The 27,245-nt window shown below is 40.4% G+C and overlaps 3 protein-coding genes across 3 annotated transcripts; all 3 read right to left on the bottom strand.

Moving 5' to 3' along the window:
- Nucleotides 1-1,334: 1,334 nt before the first annotated feature.
- On the bottom strand, nucleotides 1,335-6,003 carry kbtbd7 (kelch repeat and BTB (POZ) domain containing 7). Its single transcript, XM_047371484.1, has one exon. It carries the CDS (start codon nucleotides 5,673-5,675, stop codon nucleotides 3,801-3,803), a length of 1,875 nt encoding a protein of 624 aa, XP_047227440.1. The 5' UTR covers nucleotides 5,676-6,003; the 3' UTR covers nucleotides 1,335-3,800.
- An 804-nt stretch (nucleotides 6,004-6,807) lies between these two features.
- Nucleotides 6,808-9,049, bottom strand: wu:fc50b12 (uncharacterized protein LOC103911624 homolog). The gene is made up of 3 exons (XM_047369658.1): nucleotides 7,770-9,049; nucleotides 7,535-7,698; nucleotides 6,808-7,177 (listed from the first exon to the last, which is right to left on the bottom strand). Exons 1-3 carry the CDS (start codon nucleotides 7,944-7,946, stop codon nucleotides 6,943-6,945), a joined length of 576 nt encoding a protein of 191 aa, XP_047225614.1. The 5' UTR covers nucleotides 7,947-9,049; the 3' UTR covers nucleotides 6,808-6,942.
- Nucleotides 9,050-9,196: 147 nt separating this feature from the next.
- slain1a (SLAIN motif family, member 1a) lies at nucleotides 9,197-27,202 on the bottom strand. The gene is made up of 9 exons (XM_047369657.1): nucleotides 25,496-27,202; nucleotides 22,470-22,606; nucleotides 19,054-19,167; nucleotides 17,713-17,823; nucleotides 17,374-17,523; nucleotides 12,408-12,737; nucleotides 12,039-12,227; nucleotides 11,618-11,951; nucleotides 9,197-10,056 (listed from the first exon to the last, which is right to left on the bottom strand). Exons 1-9 carry the CDS (start codon nucleotides 25,939-25,941, stop codon nucleotides 9,981-9,983), a joined length of 1,887 nt encoding a protein of 628 aa, XP_047225613.1. The 5' UTR covers nucleotides 25,942-27,202; the 3' UTR covers nucleotides 9,197-9,980.
- Between the last annotated feature and the right edge of the window lie 43 nt (nucleotides 27,203-27,245).

Genomic DNA, 27,245 nt, shown 5'->3' with positions numbered 1-27,245 from the left:
TATTATTGCAGCTCTTCCCCTCCTCCACCTGTTGCTGATTTAAAGAAGGCTACTACACTTTTTCTCACCTACAAGAATGGCAAACTGTTTTTTAAACATTTCCAGTCACAGTCATGGCATTGAAACTAAACGAGCACCACCTATCACCCGTAATAAGATAACACTGTTTTAAAACTGCTGGAAAGCTATAAGCAGCATGTCTGTCAAGCAGCTGACTGCAGTCTGGCCTGTGAAGCAGATATTTAACCAGCATTTATCGTCTTATTAGGCTCCCTGTGTAATTTCATGAAGAGCATTGTGTCATAAGGGAATAATATTCATTAATAATAACAGATGTGTCCACCTAAAAACTCCAACTAAATGTTTTTTTTCTGTTTTCTTCTTAAATTAACATTTAAAAATCCAAGGAACAATAAGCCTACATCATAGATGACATTATTTTAATTGTCACATTTAATATAACATACAAGGTTAGCAGCAGTAGGACTAATTGTTGCTTTTCTAGATTCTGTTTAACATTTTGGTTAAAATCTTTGTATAAATATTGTGATACTGGGAAACTGTCATATGTAAACTTAAGGTCATCATTTAGTAGGAATATCACGTCCGCCCATACCTTATACACATCACATGCTTTGGTCAAAAAATAACTTTAAAATGGTGCTCAAGTAAAGCGCCATCTTTTGGAATCTTCGTCCATTTTTGTAGCAAAGAGAGCACTACTTATACCTTGCACCTCTTTTACTTCATCTCTTTCTTACATTTTATTTAAATTAATGTGGCACTACTGGTCTTTGTTGGAGGTATTCAGACAGGAAATGGGGGGGAGTGGGGCAGCAAAGGTCTAAATGTCGGGAGTCAAACCACAGACAGCTGCGTCGAGGCCTAATGATCAGCCATTATACACATTCCTTACCCTTCCAGATTATTTTGTGGGCTCCTTTTTTTGGAAATTGACATTAAATGTTTATGCTATATTTAGGCATCAAAGATAAGAAAATCCCTCGATCTGTTCCTAAACTCCAGTGTATTACAGCCACCTGTACTCCCTCTAAAGCTGTACAGTATGACAATGTGGGCTGTTTTAGTTAAGATCCAGCTCTACAAACACTGAAATTGGATACTTTTTCATTACTTCAAATTTTCCTGTCATTGACATGACACAAGGGCCCCCTTTTATTTGAATGAACTAAAAAAAACTGTATTTTATTTAGCAAATCAGTTTTGATTGTTGCTTTTTTTAGAAAATCAACACGTGGTTCTAAATAATTCTATATATTCAGAGTCTGAGGAAAGGCTGCGTTCAGGTGGTTTAAAACAGAAGACACTGTTAGAACATTTTTTTCCAATGTACTGGACACGGATGTTTATTTTGACATATACAACAAAAACGCCTCCTAATGACAAGTAACTCCATTCTTGTCCTTTTAAACTGTAGAGTCAAGCCTACACATCATTTTGCACCCCTTGGATAAAATAAATCCTGCTGTTACTAATGTTGCATGGTTGTCTGCTGACATAAATACGGATTCATCTCCACATCATGATCTTTTTTAGCTGAAGTTGCTTCTTAGTTTTGCATTTCACCAATTTCATGCTCCCAAAAGCAGTTTGGTGTCCAACTTTCCCCAGGTTATTGGCCCAAATACCGCTCAGAAAACAAAACAGAGTATTCTCGTTTCTTTTTGGAATGCAGATACTGAACTACCCATACACAAAACACGTAAATTTGAATTCACATCACAAAATAACCCACTCAGAATCAAAACAATTAAAAGGAAAGTGGAACATGGCGAGGAGGCTTTTGCAGAAGCCCAAACCTGAGAGAATGCACCAAAAACTGGCTTTATGGTTTCAAACTAAAAAGATTTCACAACCTTGGCTGAGCGCAGCATCACATCATCAGCATATAAAAAAAGCCCGGTTAGTCCAGTTGTGTTTGAACTCATAAACAAAAGGCACTTAAGCTCCCAGACTTCAACATCATAATTTTACACTTAATCTGTAGCAGGCGGGTGAACGTACATTCAAGTTAAACAATAATTTTATAACAAATGTGTCATTAGATTTTAATTTAATAATAATAATAAATAGGAGAAATAGTTGGCATGTGCGATCTTCTTACAGATAGTGTCTCCCACAGCTCTGGTGGAGCCTAATGACGTCTGGTGCTTTGCAAACTGTGATTTGGAAAACATCTGAGCTCTTTAAGCATAAAGCATGAAACTGAAGGATTCTGAACGGTTTCTACTAAAACTCATCATTTAAATGTGGGAAGTCCACACTTCATATTATGTCACTTTTGTATGTATTTAGTCTTGTTACATCTTAGTCATATAACAGAAATGTAAAATATGAATAATTAACAGCTTAATCAGACATCATCCAGTGATATAATGAGTCCTAACTGAGCAGAGCTTGTTCGAGATTGAACTATGACTTTGTTTAAGATACTTTCTTTTTAAAAGGACAAAACTGATTTGTCCTTTAAAAAGCAGGAAGAACACGTATGATTGAAGTGCTGAGAAAGACGTCTCAGGTTGTGGCGAGGAAAAGATATCATTCCAGGGAAGCATTGTTGAGTGGACATCTCTACTACAAACATTTCCATTTTTTTCCTACATCTCACCTTACAAAAGATCCATAGCTTATAGAAACAGAGATATAAAAGGCATTGCAAATGTATTCATACCCTGTGAACCTTTTATAGAAATTAAGTGTAAAAGCAAAAAGACAAGAGGGGTATCCAAATGTGTCCTACATTGAGATCTAAACAGTGTGGTGTGGTATTCATCTCACTTTACTCTAAGACCCCCAAATAAAACTCAGTCTAATCAACTGCATTTAGAAATCACTTATTTAGACAACAGGGTCTACCTGTGTGTAATTTAATCTCTGGAGAAAAACAGCTGAGTGAATGATCATGACCACTCACCTAAACGGACAAGATTCTCATTAGAGAAGCAGCCAAGAGGATTATGGTAACTCTAGAGATGCAGAGATTCACAGCTTAGGTGGGAGAATCTGTTCACACAACAATTAATTGTCATAAACTCCACAAATCTGTCTTTTATGAGAGCAATGCCAGATTAAAGGCATGGTTAAAAAAACTGCAGCAAACTGTCTCGCTGACAGTTTGCCAGAAACCATCTAGACACCATGTGTTGAGGAAAACCAACACTGCACACCACCATGAACACACCATGCACACAGCGACACATGGTGCAGGCAGCATGATGCTGTGGGGATCCTTTTCTTCAGCAGAGGTGGGAAAACTGGCCAGAGTTCATGGGAAAATGAATGACCCTAAATACAGGAAGGTCTGTTAGAGGCTGCTGAAGACTTGAGGCTGGGGTGGAGGTTCACCTTACAGGGACTGAATGTAAATGCGTGCCACACTCTTCAGAATGTTATTTGTAAAACACAAAACCATGTTTCTTTTCCTTTACAATTCATATATTTTGTCATATAAATCAAAAAACAAATCCACAGACGTTTGTGGCTGTAATGTGACTTATGAAAGTCTAATCAATGTGACTACTTTTGCAGGACACTGCTGTACACAGAAAACAACACATTTTTGCAGTGGTGCGTGGCGTTACATTGAGCTTTTCATTGTATTTACCTAATCTAAAAATGATATAAAGCTGTAACTGGATGAAACAGGAAAAACGTTCTTCCAATCCTTAACTTATGTCTTCAAGGTAAATGACTGCTTTAACACTAAAATAACATCACGCATGGCAAACAAATATAAATTATACATAAACACTTCTTTTTATAAAGGGGACATGTGTTCACTACCAGTTCTCATCTGAGAACGAACTCGAGCTGCCAGAATCAGAGTCCACATCCGTTAACCCATCCAGGTCCCAGTCGGCGCTGGAGCCGCTGTCATCGTCCTCCTCTGTGGAGAAGCTGTGAGCAGACCCGAGGCACGCTGGGTACACACGTGTTGACACGCACACCGGTCCCAGAGTGGACACATAGACCGCCATGATGTTCTTCCACGCATCCCGAGCAGGATCATACTCATGGATAAGGACCCTGTTCTTGTTGTGCTGCAGCAGCGTCTGCGTGAGGAGCAGCAGCTTGCCGCTGTGCTGGATTACCTGGTAGTTCAGTGCTCGGCTGTCGATTGGAATGTCCCCCAGCCTCTTCCACTCCCCTCTTGTGGGGCTGTAGGCTTTAACCACGGGGATGTCACACACGCAGATGATCTGGTCCTGGAAGACGCAGGCCTTGTGAAGCTTGTCTCTTCTGAGCGATCCGCAGTGGCGCCAGCGGTTTCTCTTAGGGTCATAGCAGAGCATTCTCCTTTTGTTGACCACGTACAGGTGATCATTCAGAGCCACCACTTGCATTTTACCCAAAGAGTGAGGCAGAGGGGCCACGAATGTCCACTGGTTCCTCTGGATGCTGTAACACTCTACCTCCTTTAATCTGGCATCTGTAACTGGATTTCTTCCTCCAAGAAGGTACACATGGCCATTAAGATAGCCCATCCCTGAGTGGATTCTGCCCAGCAGCCTCTCTGCCAACTCTTGCCAGCTGTTGAGGACAGGATTGTACAGCCAGAAGTGTTTGGAAAGGTGAGAAGCTAAATACAAGTTGTTATCATGAGTGGCACAGGCAATAAGAGACTCCATGGTGGAGCGTTTATAATCTTGACTGCTGAGATCTTCTAAAGGCGGAGCCATGAAATTAAGGTCCTCTGAGTAAGGGTCGCAGCACATTATGTTGTCGTTGGGTAGGCCAAAGAAGAGAATCATCTCTTTTGCGCTCACACCTATTCTGTGTTTTGGTATGTCCAGAGGAGCAGACATCACGCAGATATCTTCTGCTGACCCGCTGAAAAAAGATGCCAGGCATGTCTCGATTAAAGGCCTAGCCATGAGGCTCTCCAGGTAACACTTGTCCTTCTCGCTGAACAAGTTCCAGCGCACACACTTCAGCACCTGCAAGGCATCCTCTTCATCTACCGGTGCGTTCACCTCCAGCCACTGAATAGCTGCAGAACAGACAGTCTTCTCACAGTCCACGTCCAAAGTATCCAGAGACAACAGCTGTTTAAACTGATCCGAGTTCAGCTCGCAGAGCTCCCCTCCATTAAACACCTGGTTGAAGTTCCTGGCTATGAAGGCTTGGGCATTCTCCTTCAGTTCTGGATTGTCGTAGGTGTCTGCAAATTTCAGCATCCCCACACAGTTGGAAGGATCCAGCCTCCTGGTCATGAAGCCGGAGCAGGCTTTCCTAATGTACTCCAGCTGCAGCATGTTGGCCGCCGCGTACAGCCTCTGCACGTTGCTCTCCGTGATGGTCACCCTGCCCGTGTAGCAGTAATCGATGATGACCGACATGGACTCAGGGTCCACGCCGCGGATGAGCACCCTCTCCTGGGCGCTCTCGTTCAGCCCGCCCGTGAACATGCTCTTAAAGTAGGGGCTGGCAGCGGCCAGGACGTTGCGGCTACACAGAAACACTTGACCCACGTCAACTCCTCTTCCCCCGCCGGGCTCCAGCGACACCTCCCCCTCCTCACACTCGACCCCGATGGTAACGTCGCCGAGCAACCGGCAGTCGTACATCAGTTTCAGCTCGTTCACCAAACCCTGAGCGTGGTTCACGTCCTCCAGCACCTCGGGACCGGTGAAGAAACCCAGCGATGAGGCCATTACTGGAAATTCCGGAGGCTAACCCGCCTCTTTAAAGCCCAAATCATACGCCGTCAGGCGACAAACATGCTGCGTTTGTACCCACTCGACGACAACCAAACATGTGTTTTAGTTAAATACCTTATATCTAGTCACCAGCCGTACGTCAGCCCGAATACTAACATTTATCAGTCAAATGAGCTCAGTGTCGCTTCTGAATCCAATATAATCATCTAATCACCAACAGAGGGTCACTTCATTTTCTTGTCATTGCTTTTCTTCTTGTTTTGATAGTAGAGAGCAGGCAGCTACGCTATGACAAAGTAGGCGTCAGTTCAAAATGGGCTGTTGCTTACTTCCGGGGGAGGACTATCAGAATAAGGCAGTCTTTATGAATTATCACAAAATACCGCTTTATTTTCATTTATTGAATACCCAACAATGTCTGACGAATTATACCACATCAGCTATTTTGTTTATTTAAAATTAAAAGTCCTTTCCAGCTCCAAATTAGAAAACAAAATCTCTTATTTTGAAGTCATTCTTGCTTGCTGTACTTGCAATCTCTCACAACCTTGCTAGGAAACAGCTCGAGGTTCTGATTGGTTTGTAAACTTGGTCAATATGGTTTAGGTTGACCGAGATTCACATGATTTGAGTAAGTAAATTATGTCACAAAAAGGAAACTTTTTTTCTGATCATAGATAGTTTTAAAGGAATTAAATGTCTAAACGGATTAGTATTGTTTATCAAATCCTAAAATTATAAACTGAATGAGCCTGCTATTACAGCTACTTCTACTGTTGAAAGCAGTACTAATATAAATAGATTACAAATAATGTCTGAATCCAAACTACTCACGAACAGCCTAATAAAACATTATTAAAATGTGAAGTAAAATGTTTGTAAAATACTAGTAATTAAGAAAAAATTTAACAAGGGCTTTCATTTCCAAGTTAAACAGATCATCGTTATGTTGTGATTAAAGAATACCAGCCCTTGAGATGAGTGGTTTCAATCACCTCATTGTTCTTCTTAACAATACAGCCTTTACTGTCCATGTAACCAAAAAAAAAAAAAAAAAACCAGCCCAACAACTCTCAATGACTAACAAATAAACTTTGTAATGTAAGAACTTAAAATAGCCCTAATATCTTTTTTGTAGCTTTATTGTAAGGTATTTATTTACTTACAATACAAGAAACTCCACATATGATATGATTTGTTTTATCTTGTGTAGTCTTATAGTTTACACATCTAATGTAAGATCAATAAATATGTTCAATTTTTAGGTGAATCTGCGGCTTAGGTCGTTGATTCTGCGTAAGGCGTCTTGGTTGCTGATGGTCTTATGGACTGTGATGATGAAGGGGAAGGCTGAGGGCAGCTCCACCTTTTTGCTCAGCTTTTGGTGACCCCAGTGGAGACAGCGCAGCTTCTCTGCCAGGTGGCGGCAGCCTGCTCGCTCCAGTCCGTCTTGGAGCACTTTGGTCTTATTTGGCTTGTCCCATGACCTCTCATACCTGATAAACAATCCAAATTTAGTGTGAGGGAAAGTGGTGTAAAAGGTGGTTAGCCTCATCGCATAATTGCCTAAGTCATATTTGAATATTTGTTTTCAGAAAACAAGCAAACGTATTTTTCGGCAAGCACATTATACATTTATTTTTTTTTTTTTAATATATTGTAACAATAAGCCAAAATATGACAGGCAAATATGCTTTATAACTGTTTCTAAAATAATTTCTCCTATACAGGACCCAGTGGTTCAAGGTAAATTTAGTACAAATACAATACAGTGACACTGAAATGATTATTTCAACAAGATCAAATTCACACACACACACACACACACACACACACACACACACTCAGAGTACCAGCTTTCCAACATGAGCCTGGCCTGCATGCTCCTCTCTGTTGATCTGGTGTTGAACCGGCCAATTTCAGCTCTGCTGAAACCAAGTTCAGATGCCAGAACTGTCCACTCAAAACCCAGCTGCCCGGAAATCTCCTGCAGCGTCTTCAGGTTGATCACAGCATCCTGAGTTTAAAAACAAAAAGGCTTGAAAAATACTTGAGCAATCATAGGTGTATGTCGAGCTTAAAACATACCTCTTGAGCTTTGTTGGGCATTTTTAGAAATACCAGGTTTCCACTCCAGGGCCAGGATTTAAAAATCAAACACATCAACAGACCAGGTTTCCCGACAGCACGAGAATGTTTGTAGCTTCTTACACGCTGTGTGTATAAAACTGTACAAGGCTGAACGTTACTTGGGAGACTTCCCATGAAAACACAAGCATGTTAAAGATTAGTCAGTTCAGCTCTTCCAGAGTGTCCAGTTCAATGCTCTGCCTCACTTCTACAGTGGATATAAAAAGTTTAATTCTCCTGTTCTATATTTATTCTGCTCTAACCTTTGAACGTCTACTCTGCTGAACCACCTTTTGATTGAAATCTAGCAATCAGTCTTCTCAGGTTGACACCTACCATCAATAATGGAGAATCTGATTAATTTTTAACAAAAACTTCTGTCCTAGTACGTTTTCTCAACACTGGTGTCCTTTATCTAAAGCCATAGTTTACAGAGAGGTTAGTTAAGGTACCAGTCAGGAGAAGAGGACAAAAACTGCAGCACTATCATGGCACAGTAAAGACAGTCACTAATAATTGGAGAATACATGGATCAGCAGTAAAGTTACAAAAACTGGAATTTATATTACTGCTAAAAAGAGGCATAAACTAGTCAGAGAGGCCACCATGGGTCTGACAGTAACACTGAATGAGCTGCAGTAGCTTCTGCCGAGAATTGGTTGTGTTCTGCATGTGACAACAGTCTGCTAAATGCTCCATATGCCTGGACTAAAACATGTAAGACATCCAGGCCTAGTTCAAATCTCCCAGAACCTTGTGGAGGAACGTGCTATGCTCTTATGGAATCAAAATGGAACTTTTAACAACAACTCAAAAAGATAAAGGTGAATGAATCAGCACCAAGCATCACCAAAATAACTTCATACCCACACTGAACCATGGTGGCATCACAATGTGTTATTATTCTTCAGAGGGAAATGTCTGTAGGATGAAATTATGAAAATAAAAACCAGATTATAACATCTATACATTTTGGAATTTTGCTTAAATATAAATGACAAAAAAATAGAATAGATATGTCAAATATTACATAAAATTCAGCAAAGTCTTGTAAAAAAACTCAAAATCTAAAATAAAATCTGTTTGTGTTCTTGTGGCCGAGTTGTTGCTGTTTTCCTTTTTTTGTTCATGTTCTTTGCTGCTGCTGTTTTCTTTTTTGTCAGTTTTTTCTGTGCCTTGCACCTTCAGAATAAAACTGCTAGAGTATCTCTCCCTACAAATAACAGCTCCGGGTAAACAGCAGTAATACAGACGTTGTAGAATGGCATTAGCTTCTCCTTACACACGGAAACTAAACTGAAATTTGTAGCTCAACTTGAGCTTTAATAGCTTTTGAATCCTCTTGGTTCCTTTCATCGTTGGGTGAGAGAAAGAGCGGACAAACATGCTTTGAAATGATTTATTCATTTAAAAAATCAAGCCCCTCTTTTTTTGTGATCCATAAAAAGCATGTGCAATATTACTGCAGCGATTAGGTTTATCAAACAACTTTAAAGACTTCATGTGATAACAGAATGAGTGAAACTAGCCGTTCTATGAAATGTGTGCACTGGCACGAATGGATATCATGTTTAATAAAAAAAAAAAGAAAGCAGATGATTTACTTTTACAGGTGTATCATAACTGTCATCTAAAGTGCTGCAAGGTCCAGCCATGAAACAGAATTATAAAGAAACACACAACGTTTTAATGGCCAGTAACGTCATTCCAGTGTCAAGTTCTTCTTATATATCATGCCACAATAAATAAATAAATTGATAAATTAATAATATTCGCTAAAATTAACCACAGAAAATCAATCAAAGCGTGTATGAAATCTTTAGGCTTCAGATAAATCTTCCTTCTAATGAGTGAAAGTTGTATCCATCAACAATGAAAACTTAAAAAAGAAAATATTAAAGAGGCTTTCTTTTTTCACATTTAGCATCTTATTATGATAGTATTGCCTGTTGTTATCATTGTGTTATCAGTGTTTAAGCAGGTAGTATCGATCCAGCCTGCTGAATCCACACTTTTTCTCAGTCTTTTCTTAAAGAGAATGTCTTTGTGTTCATGTTAACAGTCACTTTCTCTGGGACCTCTTGGCAGCATCATGTTAAATCATTGGGGTCCCTTGCAAAGTAACCCTGTGCAGCCCTCAAACCTCCCTTCAGGTCAGTCCGTTTGGGGTCAGTAGCAGCCGTCTTTCCAGCTGCCGTCCCTCAGGGCACTCAAAGCAGCTAGGCTCTTTGGAGGAGTGAGCAAACTGTGGGCACAAGGAAACAAGCCTACTGAGCATCTAAATTAACATGTAATAAAAAGCAATTAATCAAATCAAATACACTCACTGACAAGAAGGTTAGACAACAAGAAAGAAAGCCATTACAACATTGTGATTTGGCTCACCTAGAAACAGAGGGAACAAGTTGTGATATCAAGCAGTACTATCAGGCTGCCGCTGGAGCTTTTCACACTTGTCAGAAGGTGACCAGACACAGAAACAGCCATGTAGACGCATTAGGAAGCAGCACCAGTATTTGACGCGGTCTGACAGCCGTTGCATTGTGGGTTTTCGATAGGCTGGGTGATTGCATCAACAGCTCCCCAGCATGATTAACAGTGATCCACACTTTTATTTCGTCCCGCTTAGATTACTGTAATGAACTTTATGTTGGAGCGACTCAGTCCTTGCTCTCTCATCTGCAGATAAATCTTTGTCAGCCTGGCTTAGCTGGGGTCCAATTATATGTGGTTGTATCGAATGCATGGGAAGGTGATGCTGGAGCATTATTTACCAAAGGCAGTGTATCTTCGTGCGACATTGAATGAATGGTGGATGCTCAGTTGTGTAATGGGGCTATAAGCATTAGGTTAAGACTTCAGGTTATTACTGCCACTGATTAATGAGACCCTGGCGGCACAGTGGTACACCATTAACATCCTTCTCCTCCATAAGACAGTTCCCTGGACCAGTCTATCAACAAAATGACTGATATGGATCTCTTTGTGTGGCCAACAAGGTCTGGCATCTTTTCCCATTCGGCAGTGTGCATGCAGGATCTTCTTAGAGATAAGACTCCAAACCAGCAGAAATGAGCCGGATCTTGAAGGCAGGTGGAACAGCTGTGGCCGACTTGGAGCAGGAGAGAATGGACTCACTGTTTGCATCTAGACCTGAACCAGCGTCTCCCCCCATTGGCATGAGATAATTATTGCACCTTTACTGATGCTAAGTATAGGTGCATTGGAAAACTCTCACATAACCTTTGACGACAAGTAGTTTCATATTATTCCCTTCTCTTCCTCTTTGGTGTCACAAAGTACATAAAACTGAATTTATTTAGAGTTTGAATTAAACTGTAAACTTATTTTAAAAAGTAGTTGTCCCTTTACAGAGTTTTCCTCATTTTGTTTTTTGTTACAGTTAAATGCTTGAGATCATTAAACAAATGTTAAAATTAGGCAAACAACCTGAGTGAATAAAAAGAGACACGATTCTATGAATTAAGTGAAATAAGCCATCCGAACCATCCTGGCCCAAAGTGAAAAAGGGATTGACCAAACAAACATAATCAAACATGATCACAGGTTGTTCCACACTTGGCAGCAAAAAGTGCCATCAAGTGTTTGAAATACATGCCAGTAAGTCTTTTGCATCATTGTGAAGGAATTTGGACCCACTCCCCTTTGCAGAATTGTTTTAATTCAGCAACACTGAAGGGTTTTAAGCGGGAACATCCTGCTTAACATCACGCCACAATATCTCAATAAATTTAAGTCTGAATTAAAATTCAGAGGTGTAATTGGTGATGTACTTTGGACCATACCTGCGTGTAGGCTGCATGATTTTACTCGCACGTGGAAGTCCGCTCGCTCCCACCAAGGAAGCTGGGCGAGGAAGGGAGCTGCGTGGGGTAGCAGACTGGTTGGTGCTGGCTTTTAGGGCGTGTGGCAGCAAACTTCCGCTGGCTTTTAGTGTCTGAGGCAGTGAACCGCTGCTTAGGATGGAGATCAAACTGGCGGAGGTGGACAGTGAGGTGGACGTGGGACCCTGCTGCACGGTTGGACTGACGTAGGCAGTGGCTTTCAGCTGCTGTCGTGGAGTGCTGGAGAAGTTTCCAACGCTCTGGACTCGCTGACTGAGCTGGCCTGGAGAAGGGACTAAAACACGGGGAAACAGAGATATGCTTGAATTATGAAAGAACTGAACTTTGGGTGGTTGATTTATTAGTAGAAACACGGTCTTACTGGAAGACTGAAGACGCAGGAGCCCGCTGGACGAGTCAAAGCTCTGGCTGCTCCGGAGGGAGGGCATTGATGGTAAAGAGGAGGGGCCATTGGAGGGTGGGTTGACAGGGGAGGCCAGGCATGGAATACTGGGAACACTGGACATGCTGGGAGCTCGGATCAGGTTTGGCATGCTTTTCCGCAGCTTGTCTATTTAACAATGTTAAAAGTTGTGATCAGGTCTTCCAATATTGAATTACTGCATAAAAAACCCTAAAAATGAGCTGCACGCAAAACTCCACAAACAGCTTTGAATTTGCTTTGATGTCAAACAGAAACTTTCAGATGTTCTGGGGAAGATTCAGTGCACAGAGTTTCTAAATTACTCACCTGCGTTGCTCCTGTAGGCTGTGTGTGTGTCTGTGATCAGGCTGGAGGATCCAGACAGCTGACACAGTCCACTGAGTGAAAACTGAGGGCTGGCCGAGCTGCGCCTGCTGTCTCTAAAGCTGGAGAAGGTGTGAGAATGGGGCATGCTGCCCCGCTGCATAGAGCCTGTGTGAAAGAGTCGAGGCTGGGGAGGCGGCAGCTGGTCGTAGCCCTCGTCCTCCTCATCCTCCTCCTCCAGGTCCACCTCACAGCGCCTGAGGGAGTGCAAGGAGAAACTGGAGCTGCGACGGCCAGCCGTGGCTGAGGTAGAGGCGTAGTCCTGTCGGAGGCCTAAAGAAGAGCGGATTGGTGCTTCATGTGAGAAAAACATGAACCTGAACGACATATAGTGTACAATATAGTCCTTATGGAGGCACCCCTCATCCATTATTCAGTTACTCTATAAGTCGACTAGACTGATACAGAGCATATTTCTGAGATGCTCTACATAATTTATGAGCTGGCTACTGTTTAGAGGTCACATACTCCTTTCAGTCTCTACATACAACTATAGACCAGAATTTTCATTATGGGTCATAGACAGAAACAAAGAAGCATGAGCAAAAATACAGCAACTTCCACAGTCTGAAGAGACCGTGGTAATTTTTTGCAAATCCTTCAAATAAAGTCACCTTTCAATGCAGTAAAATAATTTTGCACTGAAAAAATTTGGGAAAATCAAACCTTTGATTTGAGTGCATTTATTCAAAGTGGCAAAAGATCCCACATTAAGCGTTTCTAAAAAAAAAATCACCACTGCCAGAATTTCTGAATTTATTTATAGGATTTATGCTTTACTTCTTTAAGTAACCAGCATGTACAGTAAGGGAGGTAAAAATTATTCAAACCTCACTGTTATGAAACAAAGAGGGGCACCAAGCCTCCATTGCAACCATTAGACAGTGGCCACATGTCAGACAGGAGAGGTGGCAGGAAAAAATGTTTTCTGTCCTTCCATCACAAACGTAAACTTGTAACGTTTGTTAAATGATACAGGAATCATGTGCTTTGGTAAGATTAGGCTTGTCAGCAAAAGCTCCTGTTGGGATATATTTGGTACAAAGAAAAAATATGTGGTAAAGCAGCTTGTGTCCGGTAAGTTAGAGGATCTATAATGCTTTGGGCCGGTTTCTCCGGGAACCTTTTTAGACTGCACTGCCAGAAAACAAACTATGTGTCATTAATGGGCCTTTTAGCACAGTAATGATCCAAATCAACGCAGACATGGTTCACCAGGAAAAGGTCCATCTCATCTCAGTACAGAGATGAGTGTTTTTCTACCCCTTTGATTTGAAACCTCAGATCATTCTCGCAACATTCTGGCCTGATGAATGCAGATCCATGTGAGCAGTAGAACAATAGACTTCCTTCTTCTGAATGCAGATTTGGGATTCACATGTTAAGATAGTGAAGGTATAAAGTGAGATAGTCAAATCAGTTTTAAAGCAGCTCTGCCTTTTATGAACCAAGTGGATCAGATTTTCTTAAAAGGACTTTAGCACAAAAAACAATGGAATTACTTGTTTTCACAATGAATGTGAAGCTAGTCTCTTGGGAGTAAATGCTATATATGCAACATGTATTAATGTACAATTATTAATTTAGAGAATAAAAAACACAACATGTGGTGTAAGAATTTACTTGATCATATTCTCTGTTGAACCACAGATTAATGTCCGCATCCTTTGCTTTTCATGTAAATGTCCCTGCAATGATAACAATCTGCTTCCTATATCTGCATTTGGCTGTTGCAACGCCACCTACCAAAATACCAAAATTATCTATATTGAAGCTGTTCATTTTAATTAATCATTACCAAACAAACTTGAGTTCGCTCATATTTGACAGACTTCATTCCTCTTGCCACAGTACAAGTTGTGTGCTAATGTAAGACATTAGTTAAATGCTTTTCTCCTATAAGTAATGTAATGCTGTTGAACACCAATAGCTACGAGTCAATGAATCCAAAGATTACCAACAATTTTTCAAAGCTTGATGTTGACATTTTAATCAACTTTAAGCTATATACAAAATATCTGTATTTATAATCTTTGATAACAAGATAATTATTAGAAGGCAGTTTACATGTGAACAAAGTTGGGATTTATATGTATCAATCTTAAATTATCTATATAACATATAAAGTTTATTTTAGCCAATATATTGGCCCCCATGGTGTCGTTGGATGGTTAGATAATTGCCTCATTGCCTTTCTCACATCACCAGTTCACTTATAGTAGCTAACACTAACCTTGTGGGGTAGTGTTTGGACCGCTTCTGTTCTTCGTCGGTATTTTTGATACAAAAGATTTTTGTGACTTAAAACTGAAGTCAAAACTGCAGATTTTCATGTTACATTGATGACACAGTAAAGTAAAGCTCAGAATCTACATCCAATCTGCGGCTTACTCAGCAGTAGCTAGCTTTCAGTGGAGAAAACATTTTTGTTAGTTGAAAACAAAACTTATGTTATTCTCAAATCCAAAACCTGTCAAGATCTCCCTGTTAGTTTGAGTTTCTTTATGAGTCTGTTTCCTTCCTGTTGTTCTCTAGGTGCTGTTATTTGCTTATTTCCTGTACATTTACAGTTCTGATTCCTTCCAATGTTTCTGTGTTCCTGCTCATTAGCCTCCCTCCTTCAGTCGCTCTACATTCTCACTGCCAACAGCTGCTTCATATTTCTCCTGATTAGCCCTTCTAGTTTATTGGTTATTTCTCCACCCTGCCTCTGTATCGAAACGATCTGGTTTTCATTGCTCGCTACTGGATCCTACTATATGTCTCCGTTTGCCTGTTCAATGCCTGTAACTCTGCCTATGTCCCATGTCCTACGTCTCCTGTAAGTTTACCAGTTTTTTAAATAGTTTTACTTACCATGCAGCTCCTGAACTCCGGTTTGCACGTTGGTCCTGCTAAACCCCACCGTAATATGACAAAACCTTATTCACCTGAATTGCAAACAATCACGCTTTACATGATTCACAGATTGAACTTGACTCCACATACAGGTCCTTCTCAAAATATTAGCATATTGTGATAAAGTTCATTATTTTTCATAATGTCATGATGAAAATTTAACATTCATATATTTTAGATTCATTGCACACTAACTGAAATATTTCAGGTCTTTTATTGTCTTAATACGGATGATTTTGGCATACAGCTCATGAAAACCCAAAATTCCTATCTCACAAAATTAGCATATCATTAAAAGGGTCTCTAACCGAGCTATGAACCTAATCATCTGAATCAACGAGTTAACTCTAAACACCTGCAAAAGATTCCTGAGGCCTTTAAAACTCCCAGCCTGGTTCATCACTCAAAACCCCAATCATGGGTAAGACTGCCGACCTGACTGCTGTCCAGAAGGCCACTATTGACACCCTCAAGCAAGAGGGTAAGACACAGAAATAAATTTCTGAACGAATAGGCTGTTCCCAGAGTGCTGTATCAAGGCACCTCAGTGGGAAGTCTGTGGGAAGGAAAAAGTGTGGCAGAAAACGCTGCACAACGAGAAGAGGTGACTGGACCCTGAGGAAGATTGTGGAGAAGGGCCGATTCCAGACCTTGGGGGACCTGCGGAAGCAGTGGACTGAGTCTGGAGTAGAAACATCCAGAGCCACCGTGCACAGGCGTGTGCAGGAAATGGGCTACAGGTGCCGCATTCCCCAGGTCAAGCCACTTTTGAACCAGAAACAGCGGCAGAAGCGCCTGACCTGGGCTACAGAGAAGCAGCACTGGACTGTTGCTCAGTGGTCCAAAGTACTTTTTTCGGTTGAAAGCAAATTCTGCATGTCATTCGGAAATCAAGGTGCCAGAGTCTGGAAGAAGACTGGGGAGAAGGAAATGCCAAAATGCCAGAAGTCCAGTGTCAAGTACCCACAGTCAGTGATGGTCTGGGGTGCCGTGTCAGCTGCTGGTGTTGGTCCACTGTGTTTTATCAAGGGCAGGGTCAATGCAGCTAGCTATCAGGAGATTTTGGAGCACTTCATGCTTCCATCTGCTGAAAAGCTTTATGGAGATGAAGATTTCATTTTTCAGCATGACCTGGCACCTGCTCACAGTGCCAAAACCACTGGTAAATGGTTTACTGACCATGGTATCACTGTGCTCAATTGGCCTGCCAACTCTCCTGACCTGAACCCCATAGAGAATCTGTGGGATATTGTGAAGAGAACGTTGAGAGACTCAAGACCCAACACTCTGGATGAGCTAAAGGCCGCTATCGAAGCATCCTGGGCCTCCATAAGACCTCAGCAGTGCCACAGGCTGATTGCCTCCATGCCACGCCGCATTGAAGCAGTCATTTCTGCAAAAGGATTCCCGACCAAGTATTGAGTGCATAACTGTACATGATTATTTGAAGGTTGACGTTTTTTGTATTAAAAACACTTTTCTTTTATTGGTTGGATGAAATATGCTAATTTTGTGAAATAGGAATTTTGGGTTTTCATGAGCTGTATGCCACAATCATCCGTATTAAGACAATAAAAGACCTGAAATATTTCAGTTAGTGTGCAATGAATCTAAAATATATGAATGTTAAATTTTCATCATTACATTATGGAAAATAATTAACTTTATCACAATATGCTAATATTTTGAGAAGGACCTGTACATGTTTTTGAGCTTTTCACTCAACAACAAACTCTCCTTTGCATCTCACATTCAGGGTTGGTTGGCTGTAGATGTATCCCCTGATTTTGATGAAAATGCTGATTATGGGTATGTCTTTGTGTTTGTACATATGAAAGTAGTTAGACTGTTGTAACTCAACCCATCTTAACCTGTACTGCCTTCTGCATTGCTCAGGATTCTCTTAAAAAAACGTTTGAAACATTTGTGAGTTTCTTTACATGGTTATAAACACGGTTAAATAAAGATAAAAACATATTTTCAATGAAAAATGTTTTTACAGGGGACTCACTCTCTTCTTGGAGTCGTGCCATGACCTCCACGTCTGTTATGTCCTGCAGTTTGTAGCTCATAGAGATGGAGTCCTCCTCCAGCTCTGAGACACCTATGTCGCTGTCCAGCGAAGATTGGGGCGTTATGGCTGCATGGCGGCGACCGACATCTAAAATGATAAAGGAGATGTTAATCCTTCAAAAGACATTTAACCTTTAAACCCTGTGAAGATGCTTGTTGGACAGATAAGATATGTTTGTTTGTACTGTACATACAATCATCCTACACTGATTCACTTATCCTGACAGTATAAAGTGACTAACAGAGCAGGGAAGACGTGTTGTCAGTGAGGTCTTACTGTAGACAGCTGAGTTTGATAGGAAGGTGGGCGCTCTGTCGTTGAGGCTGCAGCTGGCCCTAGGATGGGGAGCTGGCTGGACAACATGCTGGCCTGATGATGGCAGCGGGGCTTCAAAGAAACAGAACAGACAATATTTAAGCCTTACTGATATTTCTGCTATGTTAAAATACGCTAGATTGAATTTTTTTTCTGCTAACATCTTCAGAATCTGACTAAATAATCTCTTCTCTGAATATACTGTAATCTGATTTCAAGCTGCATGAAGCGGGTTATTTGAGAATCTGGGTTATGTCAGTATAGTAAAGTCTGAATGTATTTTGGAAGCTACAGCTACTTTTGGCACAACCTTCAGATTAATTTAGAGCAGAACAAGATATGTTGTTGAAAGAGGTTATATCTGATGAAGATTAAATATGCACATTATCTATCTAGATCTATAATCCATTACCCACAAATGGAACATGTATAGCCCAACTGGAAACCAAGAAATGGCCACACACCTGAACAGGTAAGGTAAAAGGAGCATTAGGCAAAGAAGCAGCAACAAAGCCTATGGTGACTCTGGAGGAGCTGCAAAGTTCCACGGTACAGAAAGGTGTATCTACTGACTGGACAACTAATGGTCAGGCACTCTATAAATCACGCCTTTATGGACAAGTAGCAAAGAGAAAGCCAATTGTTGAAATAAACTATTAAAGATCAGTTTAACCTTTCTACAAGCCATGTAGGGGACACAGCAAACATTCGGATAAAGGTGCTCTGGTCATCTAAGAGTAAATCTGAATCTTTTACATGCAAAAAATTGTGAAACAAGGTGGTGGCAGCCTCATGCTTTGAGGATGCTTTTTTTCAGCAAGGACAAGAAAACTGGTCAGAGTTGGTGGGAGATGGATGTAGTTAAATGCAGGGCAACACAGAAAACCTGTTAGACTTGAGAATGGGTCAAAAGTTCGTCTTCCAGCAGGACAACAACCCCCAACAGACAGCCGGAGCTGAAATAACACATTCATTTGTTTCAATGGCCTAGTCAAACTCCACATCTAAATGTTACTGAGACTATTTAGCAAGACTTGACAAGAACGTTGATGTTCACAGATACTCTCCAGCATGTCAGACTGAACTTGAGCTATTTTGCAAAAAAGACGTGCCAAAAAGGTTAGTGTTCAGATGTGGAAAGCTGGTAGAAATATTCCCCAAAAGACTTGCAGCTGTAACCGCAGTGAAAGGCAGTTCTACAAACTATTTCCTGAGGGGGCCTCCATATAAATCCATACCACACCTCTCAGTGATCTCCTTGAGTGATTTCTGTGGTTAGTAACAGTGACATGTTTATGTTACCTGGGGTCTCAGTTAGTGCAGCAGGTTTAGTGTAAGGCAGGACAGGACAGCCGAGGGTGGAGAGTCCCTCTATGCAGCTGTATGGACGGACGGAGGACACTCGCCATCGCTTCGCTACGGAAACAAGATGGCATGATGTGAAGGACAAGTTAGACGAATTGCCTCGCCTATGTTACACACTCACATACAGCACATTGATTAATACAGTTTAACACACTCTGACCCATGTTAATCTGCCTCTTACAGATCAGCATTGATGTTTTGAATGATGGGCTCAGAAAAGGCAGATACAGTAAGACAGGGTTTAGCCCCCCATAGCAGCTTATTTGGCTAAAGCATAGATTTTTTTTTTGGGCTGGGTCTTAGGTTAAGCAGGGATTGCGCATGTAGGCTACATCACTTTCCAAAAATGACATTAGATCAATGAACTATTTCAGAATCTGACCTTACATTCATTCGGTAAAATTTCCAATTGTAGATATTTTATTGCACAAAACGGAGCTACTTCATGCTTTATTTAGCGCATTTCTGTCATTTACGAGCCAATATTCTCTAAGCTGATCACTGAACTTGAATTAAGGCTGAATGAAATTTAGTAAAGCGTAGGTAAACTCTTACACCTTTATAAATGGCACTATTTTTTATTTTTGACTCTTAAATACTGAGTAAGTTGTCTTTCATTGTATGATCTGTCCAACATGCAAACAATGAGGCCATCCTCACTGATTAGCAGTCTGAGAGTTGCTCTCCTGACAAAAAGAAACGTTTTGCATTCCTCACACAATTAAGGCCAACCATTAGTAAATAAAACCAGCATTCACGGCAAGTTACAAAACTGCTTCTGGTTTGTTTTGGACACAAGGGTGCATTCAGGACCTCGAGGAGGAGAGCCAACTTGAGAGAAAGAACAACTCCTTGAAACATTCACACTCATTACTGACTCCCTGGGTGGACACCAACCCACAGCAGGAGAATATTAATCACGGTTAATTATTTTGAACATAAATCCACTTAAATGACCATCTTGTACCCATGTCTCCAATAAGTATGAGCTTTCACTGCATAAGAGTCTGTTAAACAGGCTGTTAGAGCAGTGAAATCTGCTTCAAATATGCATTAAATGTAACCAGTGTTTCTATGGCAACAATATCCCCACGCATGAGAGCTAAGAGTGTGGTCCAGCAGCAGATATTGTTTATTGGCATACACATGTAACAGCTATTGCATTTGCATATATACACTACATAAATAAATCTCATGTTATCTTATTGGTAATTTTAATAATCCCTTGTCCCGGATAATAATAATGTATTTTAAAATGGATTGTGGCCTTAGTGATAAGAGGTTATCCGTCTGTTTCTAGATAGGCAGAAATCTGATTTAGTTTATTGTAAATTGTTGATTTGACTCATATTAGCACAAAAATGACAGATTTCTTGGCTGCGGAAAATGAGCGCACTCCAAGTGGGAAAACTAGTGGGATTTGCGAATTGTCGTGCTCAGTGTCCAGGCTAACTACCATTATCAAGAAAGGCAAGTAACAGTTTTCTCCATTCTATACATTCAACGAGCAAAGGAAAATACTTACAAAGAGATATTGCAATATCCTGTGTGTGCCACCAGTTATGTGTGATACGACACCTCACAAGTACAATAAACTGTTTTCTCTCACAACTTTTCCATTGTTATATGCGCCCAGCAGCCGCCATATTGAATCTGAATACAGGATTAGTTGGGAACCTCTGCTTTTCCAAATCAAAATTCTGACTTAAGCAAATGTTTAATTTAATTTTTGCAAACTCAAATCGTGGAAAATCTGACTTTCAAGTACAAATAGAATGCACTAATAGCAACGGATACTACAGAACAGATGTTTTTATCCTGAGATCAATTTGCCTCAAGTCAGAATTCGGATCACAGTTTAGCTCATTCTAGTTGCAGGTGGAAAAACCAGTCGGATTAGCTAATTGCAGTGATCTTAACTATTATTACCTATACATGTTAGCAACAAGGTATTTCCCTCCGTTTTAAGAATTCAAACTCCAGAGGAACATGTTCATATTGTACAGTACTATGTGTGGCACTGATTTAATAAGCTGCACTCAGCCCAAGTGAAAATGAGCAATTTATAGCAGCAACCTTCAGAATGTTTTATAGGCACAGCAGCCATATTGGATATTAAAGTCAGAACTACTCTGACTTCAGGGGGTATTCTAGTATTTCGGATAAAAAGATGCGAAAATCCATCTTCAGAGAACAAGCAGAAGACATCATTGTCATGTAGGCTAATGCCACCTGGTTCTAATTAGCAGTGAAGCTAACAGCTAGCTTTTCAAATTTCCAGCAGGTCTCATAAATGTTGGAAACAAAAACAAAAAAAGCAAGTGGATAAACCTCAAGTCAGTCATAGCAAATAGATGTTCAATGTAACAATAAGCAAAGTGCTTTAATGGTACTCTTCTGACTGAAATGTTCAGATATTTCACTCAATTTGTGAACTATTTTAAGGCCTCCATCCAAACAGCTACTGTAAATCTAAGGTGAATGTCTGGGCAGTGATCATGCTGTTGGGCTTAATCACAGGGTTCAAAGCTTCTTCAAAGAAACATGTTAATTAAAAAAAGAACATCTAAAGAACCAATGACTTGGGGGCTACATCTTAGAAACATAAGATATTTTATTTTGTTTTGCATGCAGAAAGCTCCACATTAATTGACATCCCTCGTAAAGATCTAAACAAAACAACCTAAATAACCTATTCTGGAGAAGGATTATGGTGACCCCAAGGTGACATTTTTTGCTCTTTGCTCTACATCCCTTACCAGTCTCCTCATTGTGCAGTTCCCAGTTGTTTCAGTCACTGTTTGGATTGGGAAGTCTGGTAAGTTCAGACGAGCAGCTATTTTCTTGCAGCTATTTTGTGACCTATTAAGATCGGCAAACATCTGCCTTACTCAAATGGCTTTTTTTCTTGTCTTTGCCAAATTGAAGAGCAGCTAAGAGAACAGGACCTCTGCGTCACATATTTGTACACCAGGGAAGCATAAGATCATGAAGTACTAATTAAAAGGTTCCCAAACACCCAAATCAACTCTGAAAAGAGATTTATATGTACTGAATAAATGTACTGAAATTAAAGGTAGGGTTCTTCTAAAAATTTCAGCATGACAATCTAATTCTAAAATAAAACATGAGTTTATTTTAAGGCTTTTTACACAACTTCATAAACCGGTCCCAATAATTATGGGGGTCACTCGGTCTGCAGTTACATTGTACAGTATTTAACAAAGTCAGGTTCCTAACATATTTTACAAGGACTTTCTCCTTCACATATATCCATTACACAAGGTGCTAGCACTGAGAGCGACTTGAAGTTTTGATTTTTAATCTGCATAAGGAATGGGAGTACACTGTACCTTGATCCAGTCTGTGACAAAGCGTCATCTTAGCCAGCTCCACCTCTGGCCCTGGGTGGTCCAGGACCTGCCTGCACCACTGGAGAGGGCTGAGCATGCTTTCGCTAGGTGGCTTCGCTCTGGGATTCACATACAGCCTGAGACACAGATGCACTCAAGTCATATTCTGCAGCATTTATAGATAACCCATTTAAATACTCTCACTTACTTTTGTATTGTACTTACTTAAAGAGAAATCGCTGACTATCTATATTTTATAACTGAAGATACGAGTGAATATTTTATGGACCTTTAACAACTGCCAGAGGGAGTTTTGTAAAATGTTTTGGAAAGACTTGAGCTAATCAACATTTATAGTACATACTGCACTTTAAAGGGTGATTCAATGAAGGCAGCAAATTAGGCAACAAATCTTAAATTGAAGCTTCTAATACAGCTGGTGGGTTTCGTATGTAACAAACAGTTCTACACAGAAGTGTAAATGCTGTCCTTGGTCGCGTGGATGCCATATTTATTTGGGGCTTTTGCAGGTTCATTTAAACTGCTCTTTTTCCTAGGTGGAATGATTAAACAGACATTTATTGGGATGGAATCAAGGTGAGGCTTTTAAACCTAAGCACACCTGTACTGTCTGTCAAGCACAGTGGTGGCAGCATCATGCTGAGGAGGGTGTTCCCAAAAGTGGATGCAACAATCCAGAAGGAGGACAGGTACAGAACAGCTAGATGACTGATCAAACAGGACAATGATCCATAACACAGATCAAAACTGGGTTTGGCAATGATAAAGCGGGGTAACATTAAGCTTCTGGAATGCCCACAAGCTCAGTCCTTGCAAAAATGTATACACATTGGTTAATAGCAAAGTCTAAGACATTAAACCAACCAAATGTAATGCAGTCTACCATCTCAGACAAGAGGAGTGGTCATTAATCCAGTCAGTTACAGTATACCTGAAACTGATGGCTACAGAAGAACATGAGTATAAAAAGGAGGTGGTTTTTCTTCCACTTCCTAAAGAACATTTAACCAAATAATAGTGGTATGTATTTGAGGCTTGACCCTGTAACAATTAGAGTAACTTGTAATGTAAATTGACTCCTAACAGTTCACTTTGTAGCTCTGTAAGCTGATTGAAATTAGTTTTTAGTTAAAACAAACAATACACCTAGTATTTTATATTCAACTAACAGGGATCTATTCCTGGTCTCTCCAAGTTAAAGAAGATACAACAGGACTGGCCTTAGATTCAACAACTAGGCCAAAGTGTTAGAGTGATTTTAAGGTCAGCTTGTCATGTTAGATGAAAAAAAAGATACTCTGCAACCCATCAGTGCTGCAATCAGCTGTGTGCTACATTTTCCACATCAGATAAACAGGGTTGCTTCAGTAGTCAGCATGTCGGTGTGAGAGCAACCCAAGTCATCAACTACTGCGCTTCACACTAGTTCAGCCCAAGGCTGAACACCAGACACAAAGCCAAGTTGTTTGATCATAGACTGAAGGGGGTCACTGTTTCTAAATTCATCCCAGAACATATGCTGCACCGTGCATCCTAGGAGTCAGGTCTATTTTATTGTTTTTTCCTACTGGAAAGCCCCCACTGTTTTTCACTGTTTTAATGTTTAATCCATTAACCATAATCAAAGCAGACACAAAGGCAGAATCGAATTTGGGGGCCATTTACCACCAATCACCCACCAGTCACCACAGCATCACTTACAGCTCGAAGAAATTCTGCCAGCTTGATCATTTGCACACGCATTCCTTAAATTTGAGATTCTTGGAGAATGTAATCAGTCACTTCACATGATTAACTTTCACTTGGCATAAAAGCTGAAAAAAGCTTTGCCAGCTGTAAAGAAACCGTGGAGAGAGACTTATTTTTCTGACTTACTCATCTGTACAGCAATTTTAAACGAAAATTGTCAATCAATTTCCTTAGTTTATTTACAAAAACAAATTAACAATAATTGTAGCTTTAAATAATAGCTGTTAACATAACTATAGAGGTGCAGTGATCAGACTTTTCCTGGCAGATGCTGGTTTTCTTTGCCAGTTTTTCTAAGGACTGTAACTCAAAAGAGTTAAAAGCTAGGATTTTAGATTGAATCCACCAGAAAATGAAGTGATTACAAGACTGTCCCCACTTGAGCATCAAACTATATGTAATTGAGATTATCTGATTTTTACTAAACTCAAAAAAGTGCATTAAAGTACAAGTGCTTGGCTGATGCTTTTACAGATTAAAAATGGTGAAAGCTATTAGTTTTGATATTTCTGACATTTAAAGGCCAAAGGGAAATAAAAACCAATCTGATCTGTCAGTATTTGGCCTGCTGATGATTGAGGAAAAACTATCTGATTCCAATCTTTGGCCGATCGACTGGTTAATCTCTAGACATGACCATCAAACTATTATGATTTTCTTTTGGATGATGTAGTAATATGTTTCCAAAATCCTTTAAATCTGAACAAATGCATATTTAAAATATTTTTACTTTGCTCTTTAAAAAGTGTCAAAATGGATATTAAAGTCTGCTTATTCTCAAAAAACATAATCTTGATATATTTCTCTGAGAGAATGCAAGATTTTTCGGGGTGGCCAAAGCAGTGGCTTTGTTCCCTTTTGTCTCTGGAAAGAGAATACTGAGTACTAATACATAATACAATTCTGGCTTCTTGGTTGTGTTTTGGTTTATGTTGCAACTATTGTTTGGCAGTTATAAATCTGAATAATCAAAGATCAGATGTGGGGTTACACAAGGCTCTGTTCTTGGGCATCTTCTAATTATTACCTATATGTTTCACCAAACTGAGATTGTGTATTTTACATATGTTCATTGTTTTTAATGTGATATTTGTTCCTTCATTTTTCTGCATTTTAAATGATCTTGTATATGGATTTTGCTATACAATGTTGCTATGCCTATTAACCTCAGTGAGACACAAATGGGACAGAGTTCTTCAATGCAGAGCAACAATATTTGTCTATAACAAGGTGTCTGACATAAACAGAGCGGTTACCAGCTATCGGGCTCTCCAATGGGGAGCACGGTGTTCAGGTCCAAAACATCAACCTCATCCAGCACGGTTGTTGCACCAGCGGCGCCGCTGTCCTCCACAGCGGCATCAGGGGACATGGAGCTCGGCTGAAAATAAGCGAACGGCTCCTCCGCTGGTCCCCGTGGCGAGGAGAAACCCGGGTGAGTCCGCGTCGGACTCGACACGTCATATTTACAGGAGAAACTGTCACCCAGACACGCCGTGGCCGCATGCGACAACGGGGTCTGGAGATGAGGGCCGACGGAGCAATTGTTTACAGCGTTCGCTCTGCTCCGCAATTGTTCGTTCTGTTTCTCCAATTTTCGGACCAGTTCCTGAAGCTTCAGCACCTCTAGCTCCGCGTTGGCGATTTTATTGTTGCCGCTGACGTCCGCCATCCTCTGGGGGTTCAACACCTCTGCTTCCATTTGCTAACAAGCACATTGAGAGGAACAGAAAGCACGGCCTGCCTGCAGAGGGTCCCTTTCAATTCAGAGAGGGTGTCCAGATTTCCTCCCTTAAAGCTACTACTCACAGACAGACTCACTCTGATGCTGCTGCTGGGATGACTGCACAGCCTGCATCTCATTGGTCAGCTAAAGTCCCATCATATCAGCGCTGAGGAAGTGATTGTTATAGCCATTCTATCCACTTTCAAAGCACATGTATATGGAACATTTTTGTTTACGACGGTATATGTTGTTTTTTTTTTTTGGTTTTTTTTGTAGCTATTTACTTTTTTCTCTAAAATATGATGAATAATAAAGTGCACCACTTACAGCTATAATATCTTCAGTTTAAACCTGTTTTGGAGGGAATTTCAACTTAAGATGTTTGGTTTTTACCCGAAGAATATTAGTTACAGAGTAAGATGATAAAAACAAGAATAGAATAGCATACAATAAAATAGATTAGAATAGAAATATCCTTTATTGTCCCACAGTGGGGACATTCAGGCGTATCAGCAACAAAGAGGAAGGCATATGGAAGCGTGCAGATTCAGACAATGGTAAAAAATACTAATAAATGGCAAATTTACAACAAAAGAAAAAGAATACTGCACAGTTCTTAAAAATAGCATACTCAAGAAAAGAAATGTGCAACTCAGTAGGGTGATTTAAAAGATGTACAAAATGTGTCTTTATTTGTGCATAAAAAAACCAACAGACTTTGCAAGAAATGGGAAACCAAAACTGTGCCAAAAACAGAGGGGATGTAGACATTTATTGAGTTTGTTTGGAGTAGTTTATAAAGTCTAAAACTACTGCTGGGAGGAAGGATCTGTGATAACACTTCTTTGTGCACCTAGTATGCAGCAGTCTGTCACTGAAGGAGCTGTGCAGTTCTGCGACAGCTTGGTTGAGGTGGGGGACATTGTCCAACAGTGATGTTATTTTTGCCAGAGTCCTTCTATCTCCCACCACCTGCACTGGGTCCAGGTGGCATCCTGGGACAGAGCTGGATTTTCTGATGAGTTTATCTAGCCACCTCATCTCAGCTTTAGATAAGCTGCTGCTACAAAATACTACACCATAGAAGATGGCCGATATATTTATGCTCTAATTGCCAATGTTCATTACTGGATTCTTCCGTTGCTTCTTTGCCAGTATGTCTACCCATGCTCTGTGCCCTACATCTCTGTGTAAGTTACCTGTTCTCTTCTCATTAAAAACTTCAACTCACCATGCAGCTCTCTTGCTCCTGTTTGCAGCTGATTGAATTGAATTGAGCT

Source organism: Girardinichthys multiradiatus, chromosome 7, assembly GCF_021462225.1.
Source record: "Girardinichthys multiradiatus isolate DD_20200921_A chromosome 7, DD_fGirMul_XY1, whole genome shotgun sequence".
In the NCBI taxonomy this organism is placed as follows: domain Eukaryota; kingdom Metazoa; phylum Chordata; class Actinopteri; order Cyprinodontiformes; family Goodeidae; genus Girardinichthys; species Girardinichthys multiradiatus.
This window is presented reverse-complemented; position numbering and strand designations above follow the sequence as displayed.